This window comes from Rosa rugosa, chromosome 7 (assembly GCF_958449725.1).
Source record: "Rosa rugosa chromosome 7, drRosRugo1.1, whole genome shotgun sequence".
NCBI classification, from domain to species: Eukaryota; Viridiplantae; Streptophyta; class Magnoliopsida; order Rosales; family Rosaceae; genus Rosa; species Rosa rugosa.
This window is the reverse complement of record NC_084826.1, coordinates 16,844,223-16,869,820: the sequence shown is the minus strand read 5'-3', so window position 1 is coordinate 16,869,820 and position 25,598 is coordinate 16,844,223. Positions and strand designations below refer to the sequence as shown.

General features: G+C 39.1%; 3 protein-coding genes and 1 long non-coding RNA gene across 10 annotated transcripts; 2 read left to right on the top strand and 2 right to left on the bottom strand.

Annotated features, from left to right (window-relative positions):
• Positions 1–1,812: 1,812 nt before the first annotated feature.
• On the top strand, positions 1,813–4,327 carry LOC133721643 (laccase-15-like). The gene is made up of 6 exons (XM_062148315.1): positions 1,813–1,949; positions 2,043–2,194; positions 2,313–2,557; positions 2,745–2,873; positions 3,027–3,971; positions 4,059–4,327. Exons 1-6 carry the CDS (start codon positions 1,851–1,853, stop codon positions 4,187–4,189), a joined length of 1,701 nt encoding a protein of 566 aa, XP_062004299.1. The 5' UTR covers positions 1,813–1,850; the 3' UTR covers positions 4,190–4,327.
• A 713-nt stretch (positions 4,328–5,040) lies between these two features.
• On the bottom strand, positions 5,041–7,143 carry LOC133721850 (uncharacterized). 2 transcript variants are annotated; one of them, XR_009852365.1, is made up of 4 exons: positions 6,755–7,143; positions 6,579–6,674; positions 6,371–6,423; positions 5,041–5,250 (listed from the first exon to the last, which is right to left on the bottom strand). It is a non-coding gene; the product is annotated as an uncharacterized LOC133721850 (long non-coding RNA). The 2 variants fall into 2 exon arrangements; XR_009852364.1 differs by having other exon boundaries at positions 6,579–7,140.
• A 6,253-nt stretch (positions 7,144–13,396) lies between these two features.
• Positions 13,397–16,102, bottom strand: LOC133721294 (F-box/LRR-repeat protein At4g14103-like). 2 transcript variants are annotated; one of them, XM_062147868.1, is made up of 4 exons: positions 15,863–16,102; positions 14,492–15,554; positions 14,085–14,264; positions 13,397–13,825 (listed from the first exon to the last, which is right to left on the bottom strand). In XM_062147868.1, the coding sequence occupies exons 2-4, from the start codon at positions 15,497–15,499 to the stop codon at positions 13,571–13,573; spliced, it is 1,443 nt and encodes a 480-aa protein (XP_062003852.1). In that variant the 5' UTR covers positions 15,500–15,554; positions 15,863–16,102; the 3' UTR covers positions 13,397–13,570. The 2 variants fall into 2 exon arrangements, with proteins under 2 accessions (XP_062003852.1, XP_062003851.1); XM_062147867.1 differs by having other exon boundaries at positions 14,492–15,530; positions 15,863–16,099.
• Positions 16,103–21,883: 5,781 nt separating this feature from the next.
• On the top strand, positions 21,884–24,959 carry LOC133722759 (ent-kaur-16-ene synthase, chloroplastic-like). Of its 5 annotated transcripts, none has more exons than XR_009852901.1 (7): positions 21,884–22,234; positions 22,491–22,957; positions 23,037–23,217; positions 23,508–23,725; positions 23,923–23,958; positions 24,105–24,256; positions 24,440–24,959. XR_009852901.1 is itself a non-coding variant. In XM_062149632.1 (7 exons), the coding sequence occupies exons 2-5, from the start codon at positions 22,705–22,707 to the stop codon at positions 23,931–23,933; spliced, it is 642 nt and encodes a 213-aa protein (XP_062005616.1). In that variant the 5' UTR covers positions 21,884–22,234; positions 22,491–22,704; the 3' UTR covers positions 23,934–23,958; positions 24,118–24,256; positions 24,440–24,959. The 5 variants fall into 5 exon arrangements, 4 of the variants coding, with proteins under 4 accessions (XP_062005616.1, XP_062005615.1, XP_062005614.1 ...); XM_062149632.1 differs by having other exon boundaries at positions 22,491–22,936; positions 24,118–24,256; XM_062149631.1 differs by having other exon boundaries at positions 22,491–22,936.
• Positions 24,960–25,598: the final 639 nt, after the last annotated feature.

The following is a 25,598-nucleotide window of genomic DNA, read 5'->3' as shown; positions in this document are numbered from 1 at the left end:
AAAAAAAAATTATAATATATATAGTATATTAACATTATATTAGAATCTGATTTTGTTATATATTTTTAAATTAATTTTTTTAACTTTGACTAATGCTGCATGTGCTTCTTTTTTTGTTCTTTCTTGTGGGATAACTTTGACTAATGCTGCACGTGCTTCGCTTCTTTTTTTGTTCTTTCTTGTGGGATAACTTTGACTAATGTAGCACGTGCTTCTTTTTTTGTTCTTTCTTGTGGGATTATTTGAGGAGATGGACCAGCCTCCCAACCTTGATAATTAATCACTATTAATATTTTATATAATATTTTTCTTTCCCAAATTCTTTTAACATCAATAATACAATTGGTTATAGTTAATGATTCCTATTTCCTTACTATTTACAGATTTTTAAGTCCAATACAGAAACGATTAGAAAAATATTTTATTATATCAATAACATGTGTGTGTGGGTAGGATTTTTCTCAGGTAAGGATATCCTTACCTAAGCTTATGGAACAGATTTTCAGTTTTTGGCCACTTTTCGATCACATATTCACATCTTAACCGTTCAGTTTTTAGGTCCTAATGTATAGATCACTTCTGCAAATTTTCAGCCAAATTGATGATCGTTAAGGCATCCAAAACTGTAATTTACACGAACGAACCAAATCTGTCGAATCGGAACCATTCATGTTCATTGTGGTAAATTGCAGTTTTGAATGCCTTAACGATCATCAATTTGGCTGAAATTTTGCAGAGATGATCTATACATTAGAACCTAAAAACTGAACGGTAAATATGTGAATATGTAATCGAAAAGTGGTCAAAAACTGGAAATCCGTCCCAAAGATTAGATAAGGACGTCATTTGCCAAGAAGGACTGTGTGTGTGTGTGTGTATATATATATATATATATATATCGTCAAGTAATGATTCTCAACTAATTCTTTTCGTGAAGAGTATTTTCTGCTATGAACATTGTGAAGACTCGTTTACGCAGTCAAATGTGAGACGAGTTTATGAATGATTGCTGGATTTCATATATTGAGAAAGATATTTTTACTAGTATAGATGATGAGACTATCATGTAACGATTTCAAAATATGAAATCTCGTCGAAGATAATTACCATTGTAATAGATAGAAATTACATTTAAAATTTTGTATGTTTTTATATTATTATTTTTTAAACTTAAATGCATGGCTCTGCCACTGTCGGTACTTGGTAGCTACTAGCTAGGGCCTAGAGCTTAGGCAGTTAACCAAGATGTTCACCCTTTGAGTACATTAGTTGCTCATTTATTTCGTGCTGAAATGGGAAGCGTACTACTGAATATATCTAGAAAATAATGTCCACTCCCAGAAACATGTTTAGAAATTTTTTCTTTTGAATTAAAATAATGATTATTATCCGAATGGTGTAACGAACTAACGATGAACTCCTATCATAGACTAACGAAATCAAACTGTATATAATTCAATGTCGATTTCTTTTAAATTAATCCAGCATTAAGTGCGCGCGGATTAGCCAATTAAGGTTTTGATCGGTACATCGTGTCTTTTGATAAATGGATACCTTCATTTCTGGCATGCATACATAAATGTTAATGAAACTTAAATTATGAAGCATCTGATATACACTTGATTGTTAAAAATATTTAATTAACACGAAGATGAACTAATTAATAATAACATTGTGCAAAAAAAAAAAAAAAAATAGTCATAATCACGCAATACTAAACTAATAAGAAAAATGGCCGCCCCTCTTCTCATCAGCTTGGCTCCTCTTCTATAAATTCAGCAAACTAGAATGCTTTCAACACCAACAATTTGTAGCAAAAGCAACTGTGCATTAAATTCAAATTAAGGAAGATGTGGTCTGCTAAGAAGTGGAAATCAGCACTTCAGGCTTTATCATTTCTACTAGTACTCTTCCTTCATCGTCAAGCTTCAGCCGATTATAATTGGGTCGTATGTATTTGTTTAATTAGTTCCTGAGCTTGTCATTTCAATCATATCTGCACTGCTTTGTTAATTACTTTATGACTCTCAACTCTTGTATAGGTGAAAGAATCCACATATACAAGGCTGTGCAGCACTAAGTCAATATTGACAGTTAATGGAAAATTTCCGGGACCAGTTTTACGAGCTTATGCAGGAGATACGGTCTATGTCAATGTTCATAACAGAGGCAGATACAACATCACTATTCACTGGTACACAAACATATATAACTTCAATTTGTTTGACTTTCTTCAACAACTGATTATTTCAGAAAGCATTTGCAGAAACAGTACTTTTTCTTAATCAAACTAATATAGAGGACAACTGCAGGCATGGAGTCAAGCAACCGAGGAATCCATGGTCTGATGGTCCTGAATACATCACACAATGTGGTATTCAACCGGGTGGGAGTTTCAGGCAGAAGATCATATTTTCTATTGAGGAAGGAACCCTTTGGTGGCACGCTCATAGTGATTGGTCCCGGGCGACGGTTCATGGACCAATTTTTGTCTATCCAAAACCAGGAACTAGCTACCCTTTTCCCAAGCCCCATGCTGAGGTTCCCATAATATTAGGTATCCTAATTATTTTTTTATTATTTTTTTGTTTTGTTTATGTCTCTGGTACTCAAGTTATCTAAAAGAACAGAAATAAACAAGACAGGAAGCTGCTCTCTTTGAGACGTCCTTTCTTTCAACTTTTTATTTATTTATGAATTTACATCAGAACTAAAAACTGATGATGATACCGCTGAAAATGCAGGTGAGTGGTGGAAAAGTGATGTAATGGAGGTACTTGATGAATTTGTTAGAACCGGAGGAACTCCCAATGTTTCTGATGCTTACACCATCAATGGTCAACCAGGAGACCTCTATCCTTGCTCAAAATCAGGTACATATGTATGTATTAATCAATTAAATCTCCATAGTCCTTAGGAACTACACAGGGAAACAGGTCAGTTAAGCAATCAACAATTAGCAAATGTTACTAACTCAATATATACTGCAATTAATATTCCCATGCACTTTCTGTATTAATCTGCAGAAACATTCAAACTCTCTGTGGACCAAAACAAGACCCATCTGCTCCGAATAGTCAACGCTGCCATGAACAGCATCCTTTTCTTCTCAGTCGCAAACCATAACCTGACGGTGGTCGCAGCAGACGCAGCCTACACCGCGCCAATCTCAACACCCTACATCACAATATCTCCTGGACAAACCATTGATGCCCTGTTGTTCACAGACCAACAACCTGGTAGTTATTACATGGCTGCTAGGGCTTACCAAGGTAACCTAGCGATTGGTTTTGACAACACCACAACCACATCAATAGTTGAATACAAAGATGGCAATGGAAATGGTAAAACTCCTCCATTATTTCCCTACCTTCCTTACTATAACAACACGAATGCAGCCTTTGGCTTTTTCAATAGCCTTAAAAGCCTAGCCATTAACCAAACCGATGTCGTAAAAACCACCACCACTCGAATGGTTTCAACAGTATCGGTGAACACACTCCCTTGCCTTGGAAATCAAACCTGTGAAGGACCCAATGGGACGCGATTAGCTGCCAGTATGAACAACATAAGCTTTGTGGATCCCAGAGTAGATATATTACAAGCTTACTATTACTATATCAAAGGGGTTTATAAAGAGGGTTTCCCAGATTTTCCACCGTTGATTTTTAACTTCACAGCTGAGGACTTCCCTCTGATATTGGAAATACCAGAGAGGGACACAAAGGTGAAGGTTTTGGAATATGGATCGGATGTGGAAATTGTTTTTCAAAACACAAATTTAGTGGCTGGGATAGATCATCCCATGCATCTTCATGGCCATAGCTTCCACATTGTTGGAACTGGCTTTGGGAATTTTGATGTAAAAAAGGACCCATTGAGCTTCAATCTTGTTGATCCTCCTCTTAGGAACACAGTTACTGTGCCCTTAAGTGGATGGGCCGCTATCAGATTCAAGGCCAGAAATCCTGGTAATTGAGTATATATTAGCAAATCTTATTTAGTATTTTTGACCTCAGCTCGCTGCTAATTAATATCTAAATATTTTTCTATTTCAGGAGTGTGGTATTTACACTGTCATCTTGAACGTCACCTAACATGGGGAATGCACACCGTCTTCATCGTAAAGAATGGAAAACACCCAAATGAAACGTTGCTGCCTCCGCCACCAGACATGCCGCCGTGTTGAAAATTTGGCTAAACTAGCTTACTAGTGTCTCCATGGTCATGCATGGTGTAGTATATATCTGAGCAATGAAATATGATGTTACATAAATAATAACGTATCCTTTCAAAAAAAATAAATTAAAACGTATTATTTAAGTTGCGTGCTTAACAGTGTAACAGATCTGATAACTTCCAATAAATAACAAAAGACGATTTCTAATAATTGATCCCTAAACTTGTTAATTTGCTTGCTTCTTCAATATGTTACCACTGATTAAGTATTCAGTCAGAATTTTGCTCGTTTATAATTATGTGGATAAGTTGTCGGTTGGTACGGGATTCATTTACTTGGAAGTGTACTTGGTTTTAAGAGTAGTTAGGCAATGAACCTAGCTAGATGAAACTAATTTGTATCATCACCCATACATTAGGATGAAGGCGATGCTGAAGAAAGATGGCACAGTAGCAAATAACCAACATCAATGTTGCATACTTCACTACCACAAAATTGGCTATAGGACACCATCAGTTAAGGGTGCTTAATGGTGCATAGGCCACTGTTTTCTTCATTAGCCACCATGCGGCCACCCATCCAATGTCAGTCCCCATTGCTCCAGTTTCTAATGCAGCATAGAACACCAATAAGTAATCGGTGGCAAAACTTTTAACTTGACAAACAATCTGTCACATCAATTATGTCTTGTCATTTGCCACCTCTTTCACACCAATTATATCATTAACTGGCAGCTATTAGAACGGTGTCTAAATTACTCGTACTGTTTTTAAAAAAGTAGCGCCAATTTGGCACCAAACAAGAGCTTTACATTTCTTTCCTGGCTCACAATTCACAAAATGATTTGCATTCCATCAAAATGTAATAACTAAACTATGAATTATCCATTGAATATCTGCAAACGTATTGCTGTTCAAGTACTGTATTGAAACCATAAGTTTACATCAAATCAATAATAGATGGTTACACTTGGCATCTATATGTTCTCGACCCAGTACAACACGCTCAATGCAAATATTTTGGAGCCGTATAGTGGGGCTTTATGTCCTCGAATAATCTTCAAGCTCACTCTGCATACAGTGAAATAAGCATCAGATTGTAGCAGGTGATTAAGTAGAGGGTAGGCAAAATTGAATATTACTAGACCATACTGGATAACATAGAAAAAAGAACAAATGATAATAGATGTCATCAGAGGAAAGAGTTGGTAACAATATGAACAACAATTAGCCGACTACAACATGAACATGGTTTCATATAGAAACCATTCTTTTTTCAAATATATGAACCTATGATTCCAGAAGAGTGAAAAGTTAACAATTAATCTAGTGTTGTGTTCAAGCTTTAACTAAGCTATAACCCTACAACCTCCCCATCTTTATTCACTCTTTTTCTGGTTTGGTTGCAATAGCAAAGTTCTTTATAAGCTTGTCAAAAACAAAGCCAAAAAAGAGTGAAGAGCTAAAAAAGAAATTCCAAGGTCATAATTATGTATACCAGAAATCCAAAAGCTTAAAGGATAGGAGACATTTTAAAAGGACACAGTTTTGTAGCAACAAAGAGCACACAATAACATTCTACTATATGATTACTTGATAAAATTCATCTGCATCATCGTAGGGTACGATAGGAAGTGAAGAAACTTTAACCCTTTCAATATTAAAGGAGTACTTGTTAGAATTTGGTAATTGGGAGATCAAAAGGTATCTGGGTAAATCAATACAAATTGAACTACACTACTCAAAAACCTTCTATGGGACTACTATGTCGCAGAATATTGAATATTCAAACAAAGTAAACCAAAAACTAAAATCTCCGTTTAGCTGGTAATAACAAAACTGTTGTGAAATCAGGGTATGAAATAAAATTGAACCCAAATAATAATCAGACAATTTCATAACAATAGGAATAGATAGAAGAATCCCAAAACGTTAAAAGACATAGTGGCATTGAAACCAGCTCCCACCAAGCATATAGATCATTACATTCCTAGATATATCCATGGGTAACTACACAACACAATGCCCAAGGACAGAAAATTGCCAAAAATTGAGAATTTAGTGACTTCACATTGGCTCCTATTGCTGGAACCTCTAACACCCCATGTTCTTAAACTCTGCTCGCACACTTAGATAAAACTTAGATGTTGAAAACATGATAAACGAAATATATAAATTTTTGGCAGCATACCTCTTCAAATATGACTCATAAACTTTGGATGCAGCGGCTTCAAACTGTGTTTCCTGCATTGCAAAAACATTGAACTCAACTTGCACAGTTGACTCTATTCTATGGATTCAGAAAAATCCTCGACGTGCAGATTTAATGCATCAACGCTGAATACAAGTTTTATAAATTGCTGGGTCGTTTATCAATTGCTTTGCTAGATTATGTTTACCTTTATGTATCACACTAGAAAATGTGAATGCCTGATTAAAAATAGCCACTGGAAAAACAATGCTTGTACTACCTTGGTTGTTATTTTACTCTATATCTGCAAAATCACCACATATGGGTCAAACGAAGAAATTCGCATAAAACAGAGAAATTTGTTAAGGCATGGAGAAAACATACACATAACCGGTCTTACTCCGTTACCATCGAGACAATGAACTTCGGAGCACATTCATGTGGATCCGGATCGGCGATCGAGTGTGATGTGATGAACTTTGGCAACGGCGATGGATAGTGGCACGACCATATGGGTTTTGTAGATCGGCTCACCCTCGAGCCATTGGTGTAGGCGGTGTCGCAACCATATCTAAGGTGATAGCGGATTCGGCATCCGTACATCATTTCAGATAGAAGAAGAAATGGAGACGATGAGGGAGGGAAAGGCCAAGGAATTATTTGAGTTTTGAAAGCTCTTTTCTACAGACTCACTCACCCACGTCAAATTCAGTCCTTTTAACTGACGTCGGGGTCAAAATGGTAAATACCAGCAACAGAAAGTGTGCCACACACGCAACTTATCGATTATTATGTCAAAATTGTACCAAAAACTAAAGTATTATATTGAAATATCAGACCAAAAAAAAGTAATATATTGAAATAGAGTATATGGGCACTGAAGTTCAGTGACATCTCCAGAGCAATACAGCGTCTACTCTCGACCGTGTCATACTATTATCTAAGAGCACCAACCCAAATCGGTGTGCCCAAGTCGGTGCCCTCTGGCCTGTTTTCTAGTAGTGCTTGTAACAAGAGATGTGCATATATGCCTTTACTTCAAACAGTTGAAGGAACCATGGATCGAGGTTAGCCGCGAAAAGAGTAGTTTTATATACATCCCTCTAAATGTTAAATACACATCTCTGTTTTTGGAAATTTAAAAATTACTATTATACCATGTTCACAACTAAGGTCTAAGAAAGAACTAACCCTAAACCCTAGATATGAATAAAGCTTATGATCGAGTCGAATGGGATTTCCTAGAAGCGGCTTTAATCCGGTTTGGTTTCTCTCAAAGTTGGATCAATCTTATCATGGCTTGTGTAACAACGGTCTCCTTCTCTATTGTTTTGAATGGGAATCCTGGAAAGGCCTTCCTCCCTAGTAGGGGTTTGAGGCAAGGGGACACTTTATCCCCCTATCTCTTCCTCATTGTTAGTGAAGTACTATCACTTAGGCTGACTAATGCTGTGAGTGAAAGCAGTCTTATTGGGATTAAACTAACCAGGTCTTGTCCTACCCTCTCCCACCTCTTCTTTGCCGATGATGCACTCTTTTTCTTGAAAGCAACCCTTATGAATTGCAGTCAACTCTCTCGTTTATTCGCTGAGTATTGCTTAGCATCAGGGCAGCAAATAAACCACGAGAAATCTAGCATTTTCTTCTCTCCGAACACTCCAGATCAGATGAAGAGGTTAATGTGCATGTTACTAAAGATTGATGTTGTCGAAAACCCAGGCACCTATCTTAGGTTGCCAACTATATGGGGCAGATCAAAAAAAGAAGCTCTTGTTTTTATCAAGGAGAGGATATCTAGGAGATTGGAGGGATGGAAGCAAAACTCCCTCTCTCTTGCCGGGAAAGAAATTCTGCTCAAGTCTGTAGCTTTGGCTATCCCTTCGTACCCCATGACCTGTTTTAAATTCCCTAAAGGAATTTGTGATGATATAAACTCAGCCTTGAGCAATTTTTGGTGGGGTTCTACGGAGTCAGGTCCAAAGATTCATTGGAAGAACTGGAACTACATGGGCAGGCCGAAGGTTGAGGGTGGACTTGGGTTCAGGGACCTTCACAACTTCAATCTTGCATTACTTTCTAAACAGTGCTGGCGTCTATTGCAGAGCCCAGACACATTATGGGCTAAAGTGATGAAGGCAAGATACTTTCCTGACTGTGATTTTTCGAAGGCGGTGAAAGGGTACCGGGCATCATGGGGTTGGTCAAGCCTAATTGATGCTAGAGATGCTTTCCTAAATGGTTCTTGCTGGCAAGTCATCAATGGCTCTTCTATCAATATTTGGTCGGATCGCTGGATCCCCCCTCCAAATTTTGGGCAGGTACAAACTATGGGGGTAGTTCCAAGCTGTGCTCCCAGTTTGGTCAGTGAAATTATCGATTGGGAGACTAGGAACTGGGATTTGGACCAGATTCTTCATTTAATCCAACCGGGAGCTATCAACCACATTTTAGCAATTCCCATTAGCAGAGGGGAGGGACCTGATCGTCTTCTCTGGCCATGGAATAAATCGGGAAGCTATACTGTTAAATCAGGGTATCACTGGATTCATTCACATGAATCAACCTCTTCTTGCCCTAGCACTGGATCTTCCTATGTTGTGGACCCGAAATGCTGGAAACTAATTTGGAAACTCCCTACTCTACCAAAGGTTAAGTTGTTCTTCTGGAGGGTTTTGAATGCTGCTATCCCTACTTTCCAGAACCTAGTTCGGAGGAGACTAACAACTAATCCTACCTGCCCCATATGTGGAGAATTTGAAGAATCTATGGAGCATATCCTTCTGCTATGTCCTTGGGTTGATCCTATCTGGTTTGGTTCCCCTTTAGGACTAAAAATTGACAAACAGAAGATTACTTCTATTGACAATTGGTTACTACGAATTGCTGGGGCATTCACAAAAACCAATGAGAAAAGATAGGTGCTTACCTTATTTTGCTTCTTGAGCTGGCCAATCTGGAAGGCCCGATGTCAATTTGTTTACCAGCATCGGATACCCTCTCCTGCCATTGTTCTTGATGCTGGAATGACCCTTGCTACTGAATTTATGAATGCAACTGCTCCCACTCCGGCTTCAGTTTCTGAGTGCATTACAAGATGGAAACCCCCTCCTCCGAATTGGGTGACAATCAATTGCGATGCGTCTTGGATCAATTCTTCAAACGGGGGTCTGGGTTTTGTGATTCGTGATCAAAATTGCTCAGTGGTGGTGGGTGGAGCACAGCGCTGCTATGAGGGATCGGTTGAGGCAGCAGAAGCTAAGGCAATCCTTTCGGGGATTGAAATGGCTATCGACCAAAACCTGAGGAATGTTCGAGTTGAATCTGATTCGTTAGAGGTAATATCAGCCCTGAAATCCAATGTTACGAATAGAAACTGGAAAATTACCTCTATTATTGAAGAGATTAGATGGAGGAGTCGCTTCTTCAATCGGATCTCGTGGGAATGGGTTCCCCGTGAAGCGAACATGGCAGCCCATACGGCAACCTCGCTTGGAAAGCAGGCGGTAGGTCTAATCAGATGGGCCAATAGGCCACCATCGTCTATGACTCTTGTACTCCGGAACGATGGACTTCCCTGTCCTCCAGTTTCGATTAGCGAGCTGCTGTATATTTCCATTTTGAGTCGTTTCCCTCCTTTGTTGTATCAGTCTGGTATCCGTAGGAGAACTCGACTTTCTATTTCCTCATGTTGATGGGCTGCAGACGTTTGTCTGGCTCTTGGTTGGGCTTTTGCCTTTTCTTAATGAAAGTCTCACTTTCGACCAAAAAAAAAAAAGAACTAATTATAGACATAATCATTGGCGAAGAGGTTTTCATTGATATGAGTTTTGTCATCAATCTCGTATCGCCAAATCCAGTCCTTTTTTGCCAGAGCATTAATTATATATACATACAATCATACATACACCCTCAAGAACAAATCCTCAAGGAACAAACAGCTCACAAGAGAGCAGAGGAGCATCCACTATGGTGAGACCCATGTCTAGAGATGAAGCAAAACTAGCAATAAAATCAGCAACAAAGTTTCGCTGGCTGTAGATTTGTGACTCACACTAAAGCACCAATCTTTGTGAAGTAGAGCTTGACAAGCCTTGATTATTGTGGCAAGTGAAGACAGAGGCAATGAACAGATTCAAGAGATAGTAGCAGCCGAGCTCGATTGTACTTGTACTTTTGGGTAACCAGGATCTTATGTCAGTTGAAGGCCATAAAGAACACCCCAAAGTTCAACTGTGACTAGTGGTAGATTCAGGAACCGAAACTTGTCTAGGCTAATTAGAAGTGCACAAAAATTTGATCAAGCACCTCTAGAGACTAGAGCATGCCGTGAATTCCATCCAAACGCAGCAGCAATATGTCTGCCTACAACAAAACCACAAACCCGACCAGATGATTTCAAAGATTAGAGCTTTTCAGATTAAACCTACAAACCCAACAATTGGGCTTCAAGATTGTTGCCTCAAATCCGAATTTAAATCTCCATGAAGATGAAAGATAGAGTTTCTGTACCTGTGAATCTATGACCCCCAAATAGGACTTTAAATCTCTAAATTACCGGGGCGGTTCGGGGTCGTTGCCGAACATCATGGACTCACGGACTCACGGCGATTTCTGACGGGAGTTTGTGGGTTCAAGCGTTCCATCGTTCAACTAAGCAAGTAAGCAGCCACTGACCTGCTGTGCCGTACTGCAGTCGAGGACTCGGTGGAGTAGCTCCAGATAATTTTTTTTTTCTCCTTTGGGCTATTATGGGCAGAAGGGAAATATACATATACTTAGGACTTTTTGGGCCAAAATCTTGTCTAGACTACAGCTCAGACAGCCTACCATCTGGCTACGCCCCAGACTGTGACTCATGTGGGTATTAATTAGTATTAGTATTTATTGAGTGTGAGCCCTTTTAATGAGGATCACTAAAATAAGGATTAGTTGATGACTTTCTAATCAACGGTTTGGGAGACCGACTTATCGATTACATTACGGTAAATCAACAATTAAATGTTTATGTATGCATGATTAGATCATTTCTGAAAATTTTCTTCTAAATTGCTAATCGTTAAGGTATCAAACTAGATCAAACAAATGGACAACCAAATCTGTCAATTTTGAACCGTTCATGTTCATAAATGATAAATCACTATTATAAATGTCTTAACAATTTCCAATTTGGTTGAAAATTTGCAGAAATGATCTACTCATAAATATCTAAACATCTAACAGTTGATTTGCCGAAATGTAATCGAAAACTGGGTCTAATAAAAAAGTTTTCAACTAATCCTCACTATAGTGGTCCTCATTAGAGCCTCTCCCTGAGTATTAATATTTATTGAGTTACTAAGAAAAAAAATTATCCTGGCCTGGGCTGGTCTTATTATATATGTTTTTAGTTTTGTTTATTTTATTTGGTTAGTGTTGTCTCGCCTTTGGCGTGTAATAAATCCATGCATGTATCTTGTAGGGCTAGTGCCTTGTCTGGCCTAGTGAGGAGGCGATCCATTATTAAATGGCGATCCACCTCCTAGTGGCAGAATGAAGCTAAGTGTGATCGGAGTTATTTTCTAGCGGCAACATAGTAGGAAAGCTGTGATTTTAGTAATCATGCTTCATTGTAATCGAGTTATATATTATCTTTCCAATGTGTCATCGCTATGTCAAAGAAAATGGAGTAGCCAGCAGTGCACTATTTGCTAATTGTGCTTGTTAGAATACATGTATTTTGTAGTCTCCTAATATTATTTCAGGATGTTCTGTAGATGCTTATTGTAATCAGGGGTTTAGGTTCAATGTCCCCTCCCCCCTTGTATTCAGCAGTTTCATTAATCAAGACTTGACTCACTTGAGAACAGCTGCATCAGTCCTTCTTTTTAAAAAAAAAAAAAAAAATCTCAAGCATCCATTTTCAGCTTACGTATACAATTAACTTAGGCCCCGTTTGGAAACAGAATTTTGATTTGGATTTGAGTTTCAAATCTTATGTATTTAAAATCTGCATAATTGAAATATGTGTATTTTAAATTTCACTATTTGGATTGAAAAAAGATATGTAAAGATTTAAAATTGAAGATTTAGAATTTGCAACATTAGAACAACATCCAACTAAACCAAGTCAACCATCAAAAGCTTCAGAGCAATCGAAAACTTGACTCGGAGGGGATGAAGTCAATGGCGGTGAGCTCGGTCACAGTCGTCGGAGTCAATGAGTCATAGGAGATGTAGAAGAAGCTACAAAGGCTGAGCAGAGATGCAGAGAGAGTAGATTGGGATGGAGTTGGCGGTGGAGAGCTTGGCCACCGTTGCTGGAGTCATCGGCAATGCAGAAGAAGATACAGAGGCAGAGCCGGAAAGTGGAGACGTGGAGAGAGAGAGAGAGGGGGCGATCTATTTTTTCTACGAGTCCAAGACCTGATGATTTGAAATAACTAAGGTCTCCTAGTTATTTGAAATCATCAACTTTTGCTATCTGAAATCTCTGGGCTGATTTTGAAGAAATCCAAATACCCACTAAAGAAGAAAGTCAAACGAGATGATTTGAATTTGGAAGACTGAAATCCAAATCCTCAACTCCAAATCACCCTATCCAAACGGGGCCTTAATGAATTATCGGACTTGGATTCTTATCAGATTATCAAATTGAACCACCGAATCAATCTCTGTGTCTACTAATGAATTCGGAGCGAATTCCCATTAAAATCTACACGATTGTTAAGTCTGTTTATAACCGGTCATTCTGGTTTCTTTGGGAAGGGAAAACATTAGCACCATGTCCTGCTTTTGGAGGTTCAATGGGGGGACTACAGATTACTTTACTTGGAATTTTTTCTTTAATTGCAAAAAAATGACTAAAAAAAAAAAATCGTTGCCATACATGATAAAGGCATAACCTACCTTGAGGGTAAAGTCATATTAGTAATAATAACAAGCGTTCATCTCTGGTTTTGAAAAATAAACAAACATTTGTAACTTTAAGCAAAACACTGCAATAGATTTTCAACAAAACACTGCAATTGGATTGTCCTCAAAACAAAATCAAAGCAAGTGAATAACAAATCTATTAGAGCATACAAACTAGGAGTACAGAATTAGGATCCTTTGCCCAAAAATAAAGCCACATAAGCCTCATTGCATTTATCAACATTCAGTCGTTTTCATATTCTAACATAATATGTTCTTCAGAAAAGTATTAAACCTCTGTTTTTTCCTTCATTTTCTTTGTTTTTCCTGAAAGACAATGATAGCGGTGGAATTCTTCTTGCTCTCCTTTAGTCCCCTGATAAGATTTGATTGCTGTGGTGAATAAATTATCACCATTTTCTGCAAGTTCTTAGCATCCTCAAGGATATACCTTGCTAACTCCAATTCAATGTTCCCAACGGAAAGCTCTATTATTACCTCCTTCAGCTCCAAAATCAAAGACAAGTTTTGGGATTTCCAGTACGTCCTATCAAATCGGCATTCCTGGAAAGGAAACAAGCAACTTCTTACTACTAAGAGATTATTTGGCAAATAAGGATAACATTGTTCCCAGAGCTGCAAAACCGATATATTAGGATAACCCTTCTTAGAGCACAACTGCTTTCGTTTTCTCTAACCAAGATTGATATGCACCTCACAGGCTCATTCTAGATACATCAAATGGTAACATTGTTGTGTACGCAAGTGTGCACAACTGCACATGTGTGTGCGACAGAGAGATACAGAGACTGCATGCACATACCTCAGGCTTTGGGATGTTTACGGAATGGTTAGACTTCAAGTTCAAAGTATTCAAATTCGGCATTCCTTTCATAAGAGAGACCATTGCTGGAACTACATCATCATCCCAGCTCTTAATATCCATACCCAAGTAAGAAATATCATTGAACTGTGCAGGAATGTGACCTTCCCTAAATAGAGCCTGCAAAATTAAAAACATGAAAAGCAAACTCTCAAGTAAAACAACTCAGAAGTTTAACATAAATTAGCTCACACATTCATTTGACTAGGAAAGACTCATAGCCAGGCAATTTGTTCCAGGTAATAGTCAAAATGATTACAAAGAAGACATAGTATGCATAAGTCCATATTGGCATATTGCAAATGATCAGGTATCTGGCAAAAAAGAGTTTTGGTATGAGGTTTTACCTTAGCAGTCTCTTCGCTTAGAACAAGAACTTTAACCTTGCATATGCTGTGGAGAACCTCAAATGTGTTGTCAAAGTTGTAGTCATCTGCTGGAGGACTCAGAAAAATCTCTGCTTTTTCCAAACACACTAAATTCCCTAGACTCTGGTGATTCAACAAATTCCCAGTCCATTTGAAAGATGTAAGGTTTGGAGCTGAAACACTAAAGGATGTGCTGCTAGGTAAATCACATCTCCACTCTATAACTATCTCTTCAAGTTTCTCCCCAGAGATTTGAAGTTGACGCAGGTCACAGTAAGAGGGACACACAAAACTAAATGACTCCAGAGACAAGCTTTCAATGGTAATATTTTCCACTTCAACCTCTTCGAAATGTAATTCCTTGATGCACTTGCAAGAAAACGAGATCCATTTGCAAAACCCCTCATCGATTTTAACCTTTCTCAACTTTATGTATTGAAGATTAGTAGAACACGCAACGGAAGGCGTTGCTAGAACTTTATCGCACTCCACTAATAGAGACCTCAAGGATCCACAATCAAAGATGCAAAGAGGCAGCTCGAACATCGTTGCATCGGGAATTGCCAACTTGAGATCAAGCTCTTCAACATTACACTTGACTGCAACATGCACCCACGTGATCACTCGGTAAAGCTCATTATACAAGCTCGCAGTTTTCCCTACAGCAAGATTCCAATCAACACGGAAGCGTCGTATCTTATTATCCCCACGAAGAACCAAAAACCTATCCAAGCAACTCAACAACCTGAAATGCCTATTATTAGACAGGTGCAAAAACCCCTCAAAGTTCAATGACGGAGTCGACAGTTGCAAATCTTTGCATTTCTTGGACAGTCCGCCATAGCGAATGAGGTCTTTCACAGGAAGGAAGGAGAGAATGTGATGGGACACTTCCTCTGGAAGACTAAAGAATCTAAAAACACTGTCAGCACAAGCTCCTGGAGCTCGAGAACTCGAAGTTGCCAATGACTTCTGCTTTCGCTCCATTTATACTTCTTCTTCTAAACCCACCTTACACCTACAAGCATTAAGGACATGAAAACTACATCCCATATGTTATGTGACATCAACAGCACCAAGCCCACAATCATATGTCAATCTCTATATGCTTGTAACCAAAAAGCAATTTCAATAGACAAAAGTGTTCAAATTTTGTAAATATAATACATTTTGGGCACCAAAAAAAAATTAAAAAAAAAAAAACCTAATGAATTCTATCCTTGCTTATGGCTGCTCTGTAATGGGTTAGAGCTAAACCAGAAGAATTTCGAAACAAATAGTGAGAACAGACTTGAGATGATGCCCAATTATTGGGTTTAAGGGACGAACATGTAAATAGTGAATCCATACCCGATAGCTGTCCCAGATCAGGAAGATGGGTATCACTGGAAGCCGATAACGGAGGACGGGGCGATCTGGTGGCGGCAAAAAGGGAGGACGCGCCGATCTACTGAGTGGGTTACCAGGAGAAGGAGACACCCATCTCTCGTTCTACTTCTAAATAAAAGAGGGAGATTCGAGTTGTGCCCAAAATTTTCCCACCAAGCTGCTCGCTGCCTGGGCTAGTGGGCTTTGGGTTTAGGACCAAGTTCGACTGCCACCTATTAACACAAGTCCACAATCCAAAAGTTTTCAACCGATCGATACACACTGCCTTCTTGTACCATTGATAACATTTCAATAAAAGACTATTTTGTATGGATTCGACTTCTCTGCTAGAAAAACTATTGCTAGGATCTGCTTGGATAACTATGTGATCCCGCCACGTCAGCCTAACTCAATCAAATTGTTGTCAAGCAGTTGGGGGAGAAGAGGAAGTAGTTTTGTTGGATGGGGTTGACCCTAACAAGCTGGCTTTTACCGGGCTGAACTACTAGGCATACGATTTGGGCTACCAGCATGGCCCAATTGCTTATTGATTTCGGATACCTAGATCAGAGGATGGGAGCGGGTACCTGCCTATTACAAATGATCGTGATGCTCTGGACATGATCCAATATATTCCAACCAGTAGAAGAATTGTGGATTTATACATTGTCTGTTTGGCACCTAGGAGACACTTCACTCCTTGGGAATTGGAGTGCGCCACAATGATGATGACCCTGACCACTTGAACTACTTTGGTCACTACATTGAAGACTTACCCTTAACAGATGATGAGGCATTGGGAAATGCAGAGGATGAACCTATGGGGAAAGCATAAGAGATGATAGAATTGGAAGCTATTTTTGGGGATGTACATGTACAACTAACTGATCAGAGAGGAAGAGGCAGGCCAGTCAATGGGCCAAGGAATTTGAACAGTAATGGGCCAAGAAGAACAGTAAGGCATGACATTCAAATTAGGGAACCTCAACCAAATGACGGAGTGGCAGCTGCTGGTCCAACTTCTACAGTTAGGAATGATAAAGGTAAAGGAAAGGATAAAGTGGTGGAAAAGCCAAAGAAGAAAGTGGGAAGACCACGGAAAGATGTGTAGAGTGCATATGCTACTAGAAGTGGTGGTGAGTCTTAAAGGCCTGCTCCTGCATAAGAGTATGAGTACAGCTCTGACAGTGATGATCCGAATATTGATGTGATCACAGACTCAGATTATGAGTTAGATGGGAATGATGATGAAGTCTTCTTTCAGAAGAATGTGGATGGTGATGCAAGCATAGTGCCTGAGTATGAAGAAATGGGGTTTGATGGAAATATCTCAGATGATGCAAAAGAATATGATGGATTCAGTAGTGTGAATTCAAGTGATATTGAAGGTGAAGATAGGGGGCCTTTCAGAGTCAAGGGGAAGAAGAGATTTCATGGTTGGGAAGAATTCAATGTCAAGACGGACATGAAGAATCCAAGGTTTTGTTTGGGAATGGTGTTCCCTAACAATGGGGTGTTTAAGCATGCTGTCAGAAAACATGTTATATTGACTAAGAATGAACTTCGTTTTCCTAGAAACACCAAGCATCAGGTGTTGGTCAGAGGCAAGACAAGTCCAGGCTGCCCATACTGGATGTATGCAAGCAGCCCTAACATGTTAAACCCCACCCTGCAAGTTAGGACATACATACCACAACACACTTGTTCATCCATTGCAAAGAGAGTTTATCACTGTCATGCCCCTTTTATAGCTCAAGAGTACAAGTCCACCTTCATGACAGATGGAAAATGGAGCAGAGACGACATTTAAAATGTTGTGAACAGGGACTTTGGAATGAACATAGGGTACCACATGTGTTATAGGGCTAAGGCAAAAGCCGAGAAGATCGCAGAGGGAAGTTTTGAGGATCAATATAACCAGTTGGAAAGTTATGCTCATGAATTGAAGATGAGGAATCCAGGAACTTCCATCTTGATTCAAACTGAGTTGGATAGCAGTGTGACCAGGTTTAAGAGAATGTACATGTACTTTACTGCATTGAGGGAAGGCTGGAAGGGCAGGCTGCAGACCCATCATAGGATTGGATGGGTGTCACTTGAAGTTTGTTCATAAGGGGCAACTGCTTTCAGCAGTAGGTATTGAGGGCAACAATGGGATGTATCCCATAGCTTGGTCCATTGCTGAGCAAGAAACCAGAGATTCATAGACCTGGTTCTTGACTTTTCTTAAGGATGACTTGGAGATTGAGCATTCAGCTCATTATGTCTTTATATCAGACAAGCAGAAAAGGCTGGAACAAGCAATTGTTGAACTATTTCCTCACTCAGAACACAGACATTGTGTAAGGCATTTACACAATAATTTCAAAGGGATGGACACACTGGACTTGAGTTGAAACAGAGGTTGTGGGCAGTGACCAGATCAACCACCATGGCCCAATACACTAAGAATATGGATGAGATGAAGAAGATATCTCTCAAAGCTTGGGATTGGTGTAACGACAGGCATGCAAGGCATTGGTAACGGTTTCACTTTGCTGAAGAGACTAAGTGTGATGTTCTGCTAAATAATCACAGTGAATCTTTCAACAAGAGCATTCTGGAAGCAAGAAAGAATCCCATAATTCCATGTTTAGAGGAGATTAGGGTTGCAACAATGGTCAGACTTGCTAATAGAAGGAACTCAGCTGCTAACTGGAGAAGCAAGGTGGGACCAAGGGTAGAGAAATTATTGAAGAAATATGCAGCTTGGGCAAGTGATTACAGGGCATTACAGTCCAGTGATTGGAGGTTTGAAGTACAAGGCAGAGGTGTGGCATGTGAATCAGGAGTGATTACTCAACACTCTGTGGCATTGGATATGAGGAAATGCACATGCAGAAAATGGGATATGTGTGGACTGCCATGTGGCTGGTCTCCAGATGATTTTGTCTCTGAATGGTACACACATATATAAGAAGTATATGGAGACATATGAGGTTATGCTTCATCCAATAGCTGGTGGTGAGGAATGAGAACATAAAGATAGGCCAATTGCACCTCCCCTTTACAGGAGGCAACCAGGAATGCCCAAAACAAAGAGGACCAAAGAACCTGGTAAATTGTTTTCAACTCATACTATAATATTCATTTTATTTGTAAAACTTTACACAACTGGTCAATAATGTCAATGTGTTGTAGGTGAAGAGCCACCACCTCAAGGAATAGAAAAATTGCCTAGAAGCTATTATTCTTGAGTGAGCTGTGGGCTGTGTAGCAAGAAAGGCCATAATCTAAGGACTTATTTGAAGAGAAACTAGGTACAAATGACTTGTTTATTTTTTGGTTGTTCAATATACACGGGCTATGAGTTTGGCAATTGAGGATACAAATGACTCTGTTTTTGCAGGTTGCAAATGAGGGCAATGAATCTCCTGTTCCTAAACAAAACCCTGTGCATGAAGCTAATATTGAAGCTCCTGTTCCTGAGCACAACAATGAGGTGCCTGAAGCTAATAAAGCTAATATAGCTGAACAACACCATGTTCAATAGCAGCCTGCAAAGGAAGACATACCCACACAAGAATCAAGCTACTTTGCAAATGTCAATGCAGACCCAGGCATCATCTATGAACATGCCAAACTTCAACAATGTCACTGACAGTTCTATGCTCTCTTAAGACAACAGCATTGTGGTGCCACCTCCAAATTCTCAGGCACCAAACAATGATGATGCCATTATTTTATGGGTTTGATTTTTAATTGTCATTGTAATTATTTGTTACATTCCTGTTGTACTGCATTATCACAGGGGCCATCAACTTCAAGAAAAAGATACAAGATGCCTGCAAGGAGGATAAAGCCCAGAAAATCACCTCGACTTGCTGCAAGAACCAATCAGAGCAATCAGAATGTTGAACTTCCAAAAATACGAACATAGAAGATTGTGGAAGCCCTGAACCCTCAATTATTTTATGGTATTTTAAAAATGAACCTACCGGTATTTTATGGCATGTAAGCCTCTGTTATTATGGCATTTTCCTCTGTTCTCTTTTGTTTTTTTGAACCTTGAAAATGCCATTGATTTTAATAGGCTTTTGTGTAACAGATGGTTGTTTTGATTTTGAACAATGTCAATGCCGTAAGCTATATTATGTATGAGATTATCAGTTTGGTTTGGATAATATGGTGTTTGTGATGTTTTGGCTTTTTTCCTTCTCATCTACTGCAATAGCAGCTTTTTCTAATCCACAGTTATACTGAGAATGTAAGGTTTTGGAGGGAAAAAATAAAGGGGTTGGTTGATATTTAGGAGGGATTGCAGATTTGGAGGGAAATGGGATCACATGGTTGCATGTGTCTGTAAAGAAAAATGGTAGGAAGACTTGCACAGACTGAATTGCCCTTTGCAAAAGGCCAGGTAGCATGAGTCTAACAGGGGAATTAACGACATGTATCGAAAATGGGTCTGGATCTATAATCCATGTATTTATATCGTAGTTCTAGAAATATAAAAACCTTATTTCACAGTGATGAATAGTTCATGTACCGTTTCTAAAAATTTCCCTTACCATTATCTAGTGCTCCATCAAAGTATAATCAAACCTTGGCCTGGACAAATCAACTTCAATGGATTTTGTGTTGACCGGTGCCCTTCCTTAAGTCATCCTAGCTAGCTGCCATATACAATTCCAACCGACCAGCTGTCTTATATATCAATTAATTCCTCTGTTTGCAAGATCTTCTTTCCATGAACTCATCATTCCTTTGTTGCTAATGCCAACAAAGCATGCTGAACATTCATTCTCTCTTGCCACGTACAGATGAAATATGAAGAAACAAATCAATAAAAAAAATTTCATTCCATATTTTGCATTGCTCCATCATGAAAGTGAGGACACCGAACACTCCCACAAACAATGTAACATTGATTCCCTCCTACAACCACAACCAAGAGTCCAAGATCTTGTCAGTAAAAAATATGGTACATTGGGAATGAGTTAGTCATTTTTCATGAAATATTTGACATTATCATTTTTCATGAAATATAATAAGATTTGACATCTTTTTTTTAAGGGAAGACGACAAACTATATTAAGTGAAACTAAGGAGTACATGGAGCGATGCAAAAGCATCGAAATAAAATAAAAAAGCATAACAAGATGCACAAACACATCTATAATGAAAAAAGAATAATAAAAGATAACAAGATGCATAGAAACATCTGAAATGGGAGGTAACCAGGATGTGACTTGATGCCGAACGACATCGTTGCACTGCATATGTCACGAAAGCATTGTAAATGTAATAGTAACCGTAACCGGTGATATGATCACCTAGGAGAGGTGATTTGCTCACCAGGAGTTCGAAAGTAACCGAGGGTGTCAAAAACTCGAAAATTAGCAAACGAACTCCTAAGAACCAGAACCAATACCAGATCAAAAATAGCAACTGTCTCGGATCTAATATCCGGATTTGAGTGTTTCCTGGATCCCAAATCCAGATCCAAATCCGGCCTGAAGCAATGAGGTCTGACAAAGCCAGCTTGACACAAATATAGGCCCAAATAGATCTACTGTGGGCACCCAGGCAGTTGGGCACCCTCGCTCCAACCCAACTTTGGACACTCGAAATGCAAGGCACCCCCACTACCAGAAAACTTGTCTTTTACGACGCGCAAATTACGGCGTGCATACCTTGTGCGCCGTAAAAGAATGTCATTTACGGCGTGCTTTTTTGTGTGCCGTAAAAGACTTTCTTATCAGGTCTTTTATGGCGTGTTTTCCATGTGTGCCGTAAATGTCACATTACATTTACGGCATGCTTTTTTTACGCGCCGTAAAAGACTTTTGTTTATGGTCATTTACGGCCTACTTACTATGTGCGCTGTAAATGTCATTTTGCCTTCAAGTCTTTTACGACATACATTTCCATTGCGCCGTAAGGAGCCCGCTCAAATTTTTAGCCAAATTCTAATTTCCCTCTATCCTAATTAGAATTTATCTCTCTAGAGTCCAGATCAACTCTTCATTCTTCTCTTCTGTGTTTTTTTTTTTGCTTCTCAGTCTCCACCAAAAATAGAGAAAAAAACCCAAACCCTCACCCCCTGCCTTCGATTAACTACGCAAAAGCCAAGCCGGTGTCTTTTCCAGATTTGAATATATGCAAGTCGACGATAACCTAAACCGCCTTCAATCTCTTCTCTTCGGAACCGAACTCGCCGCCGAGAGAAACGACTTCTCCTCCGCTCAGATCTGCAGTCTTTGTCCCATAGTCCCACTCTCAGCTCGACCATGCTTTCGTCAGCCTTATTCTCTGCAAAGCCATCTCCAAGCTCGGTGAGGCTCGCTGTCCGCGCATTTCTGATTCCGATCGGTACGCCTATTTCTCTTCCCCTCTCAGAGCTTCGATTTTTCTTCGAACCCTAGCTGTTTATGTTTTCAATCTTCCATTTCCTGTTAGATACTTAGTTTCTTGTTTTATAATGTGCTAGAGATTGAAAATAATTTGAATTACTATGGTTTTATGGAGTAATTGAATCAATTTTAGTTTTAATTATTGGATGGATCAAAAACTAGAATGTAATTTCATATTGAGGGCTTAAATCTGGTCATGGAATTTGCACATGCAGGTTGAGATATGTCCTTGAGATGCTATCTGCATACAGCAAAGCTTCTGAGCAAACGAAAAAAGATCCTGGTTTTGTTTTCAGCACAAAACGGTTTAAGGAGATGTTGACATTAGGAGGGTTCAACAGTCAAAGTACTTTCAGCCTTTTCTTCAGTTCATAATGCTTCTCTTAATTTAAGCAGAGTTGGGAAGGAACTAAAAAAAGAATAAAGAAGATGTTCAACAAGGTTGATCTCTCTGTTTCATCATATGACACTGCTTGGGTGGCAATGGTCCATTCTCCAAATTCCAGGAAGGAGCCTTTCTTCCCTGAATGTGTAAATTGGTTGTTAGATAATCAACTTCAGGATGGCTCATGGGGTCCTCCTAATCTGCATCAGTTGTTAACCAAAGATGCCCTCTTATCCACGTTACCATGCATCCTTGCACTAAAGCGATGGAATATTGGTGAATAACTAATTGACAAGGGTACATTCATTGATATTGCATATTTCTATGTTTCCTGCATTAATGTTCTATAGATTAATACCCTTTCTTGTTATTTTAGGTCTGCATTTTATCGAGTCAAATTTAGCTTCAGCTACTGATGGAGAGCAACCATCTCCTGTTGGGTTTGATATAATATTTCCTTCCATGATTGAATCTGCAATGAATTTGGATGTGAATCTACCTTTGGGAGGATTAACCTTAGATGCTTTACTTTTCAGGAGAGACTTTGAGCTTCAAAGGTATGTTTTTAACTTTCTTCTTGGGTTTTGGTTATTTGGTTAAATTATATGACTTGCCTAGTCAATCCAACTGAGCTTAACATGCAGGTTTGGCTTTGTTATTGGAATCTTAGAATGTTTTCTTTCGATACTGGGTGAAAAAGACCAAGTTTCCTTTCTTAGAGTTAAGATATGCATGAGTGTATAGAATAAAATTGGGTCTTATGCTTGTGAAAGCCATGGAATACATTTCTGAATTCCACCCTAATTCATTGTAATTGAAAATTATGTTCCATTATGCCATTGTTTAGAGGCAACAGAAGCAACTCAGAGGGGTGGAGAGCTTATCTCGCATATATTTCAGAAGGAATCGGAAAGTCACAGGACTGGGAGATGGTCATGAAGTACCAGAAGAAGAATGGGTCCTTGTTTAACTCACCATCAACTACTGCTGCTGCTTTTACTCACCTCAACAATGCTGGTTGTCTTAGTTATCTACGCTCACTCATAGAAAAGTTTGGAAGTGCAGGTTATTACTACCTTCATACTTTCCAAGTTTCCATCAATATTTTTTTCTTTTTAATTGTATTTGCTACATTGAGATTGATTTAAACTGATTATTCTTAATTTACCTTATCCAGTTCCAATGATTTATCCTCTAGATAACTATGCTCGCCTTTCTATGGTTTCTAGTCTTGAAAGTATGGGTGTTGATTGACATTTCAGGGAGGAAATAAGGAGTGTACTTGATGAAACATACAGGTATCAAATCCGACACCATATGTAGAACCAGTAGTGGAATGTAACTTTCATGAAACTGGATTCCACATTATTATTATTTTATTATTCTCAAGTGAGATTGTATTAGTTCTCATCCATGGGGAAGCATGACATTACCCAACAAACAGATGCTGGCTGCAGGGGGATGAAGATATATTTTCAGATGCTGGCATCTGTGCCATTGGTTGTTTAATGCAGAAACAAGGGAATATTATTTGTTGCTATTGATTATAACAGGCCTCTTTCGGATTAAGGCCCTTTTGACATTGTGTTGCATAAGGTTGGGAATTTTTCTTTACTCAGCTTCTTCTGTGTGTGGTTTATGTTAAATTCAAAATCATATGATGAAAGAATCAAGAAAAGTTTTAATCTTTGTCTTTTATTCCATTTGTAAAGAAATGTCCTGATAAATGTAGGTGCTTATCTTGACTCATTTTTTTCCTTTATCTTTTCTACTCTGCAGCTTTTGGGAAGAGAGTGATGCTAGATTCTTGGTGGTAGTAGTATCCAAAGGATTCGAGAAGAGGCTATAGTTGGTTGATGATGGTTCGAGCAACATTAGAACGAAGGATCTTGGTATTGAGTCTTGGGTTCTCCCATCCAGTAAGGATGGATATTCCTGATGGCAGACAAGTGAAGGTGGAAAAAAACCCCAGAATCATAGTTAGTGGTTATGACTAGAGTGAAATCTGCCAGTTTGCTGCTTCCATTAGGAAATGGAGACTTACAGAGCCATACAAAGGTAAGAGTGTGAAATTATGCTGAAGGAATTGTAAGAAGAAAGGAGGGAAAAGCAGGAAAGAAGTAATATGTTCTTTCCTTGGCCTTGGTTTATTTTTGTATTCTCACATTTGTGCTTGTCAATATGTATCACAATTATTGTGATTAATGATAGCTGCATGTTGTTCATTCTTCCGGTATTCTACTTGTAAGTAAATCCTATGTGATGTAGATATCTGAATGAAGTTTATTTATTAATAAAAAAAAAACGTGGAGTATATAATTTTTTTTTTATTTTTTGAAATATCATTTACGGCGTGCATGGTATGTGTGCTGTAAATGTATCATTTTTTACGGCACACATTTAACTCATTTACGACGCACAGTGCGACTCATTTACGGCATGCATTGTATATGTGCCGTAAATGTACTATCATTTACGGCGCACATTTGATTCATTTACGACGCACAATGTAACTCATTTACAGCGCACATCAAGAGCGCCGTAAATAATCATTGTCTTTTACGACATGTTCATTTACGGCCTACATTAATGTGCCGTAAATTGTCATTTACGGCGCACAATGTGGGCCGTAAAAGGCCTTTTTTCTGGTAGTGCCCCCTCTTGAGCCGCACCACCATGATGCCGAGCCGCACTGCACCGCCGCTGCCATCCCCTGACCAAGACCGGACCGAGGATCCCCTTGCAACCAAAGGGCCCAAGTACAACGCCTCCATCCTTCACCCGAAAGGGCCGATCTCTTGGTCGATACCCATGACAGCCAGGATCGCCACTGACGTAGAGAAATCAAAAGCAGTTTCTCTAACCATCGCCGGATTTCAGCAACAACCCGGAGCCGATTTGCTATAGCCGAAGAAAGTCCGATCGTACCTCTTACCGG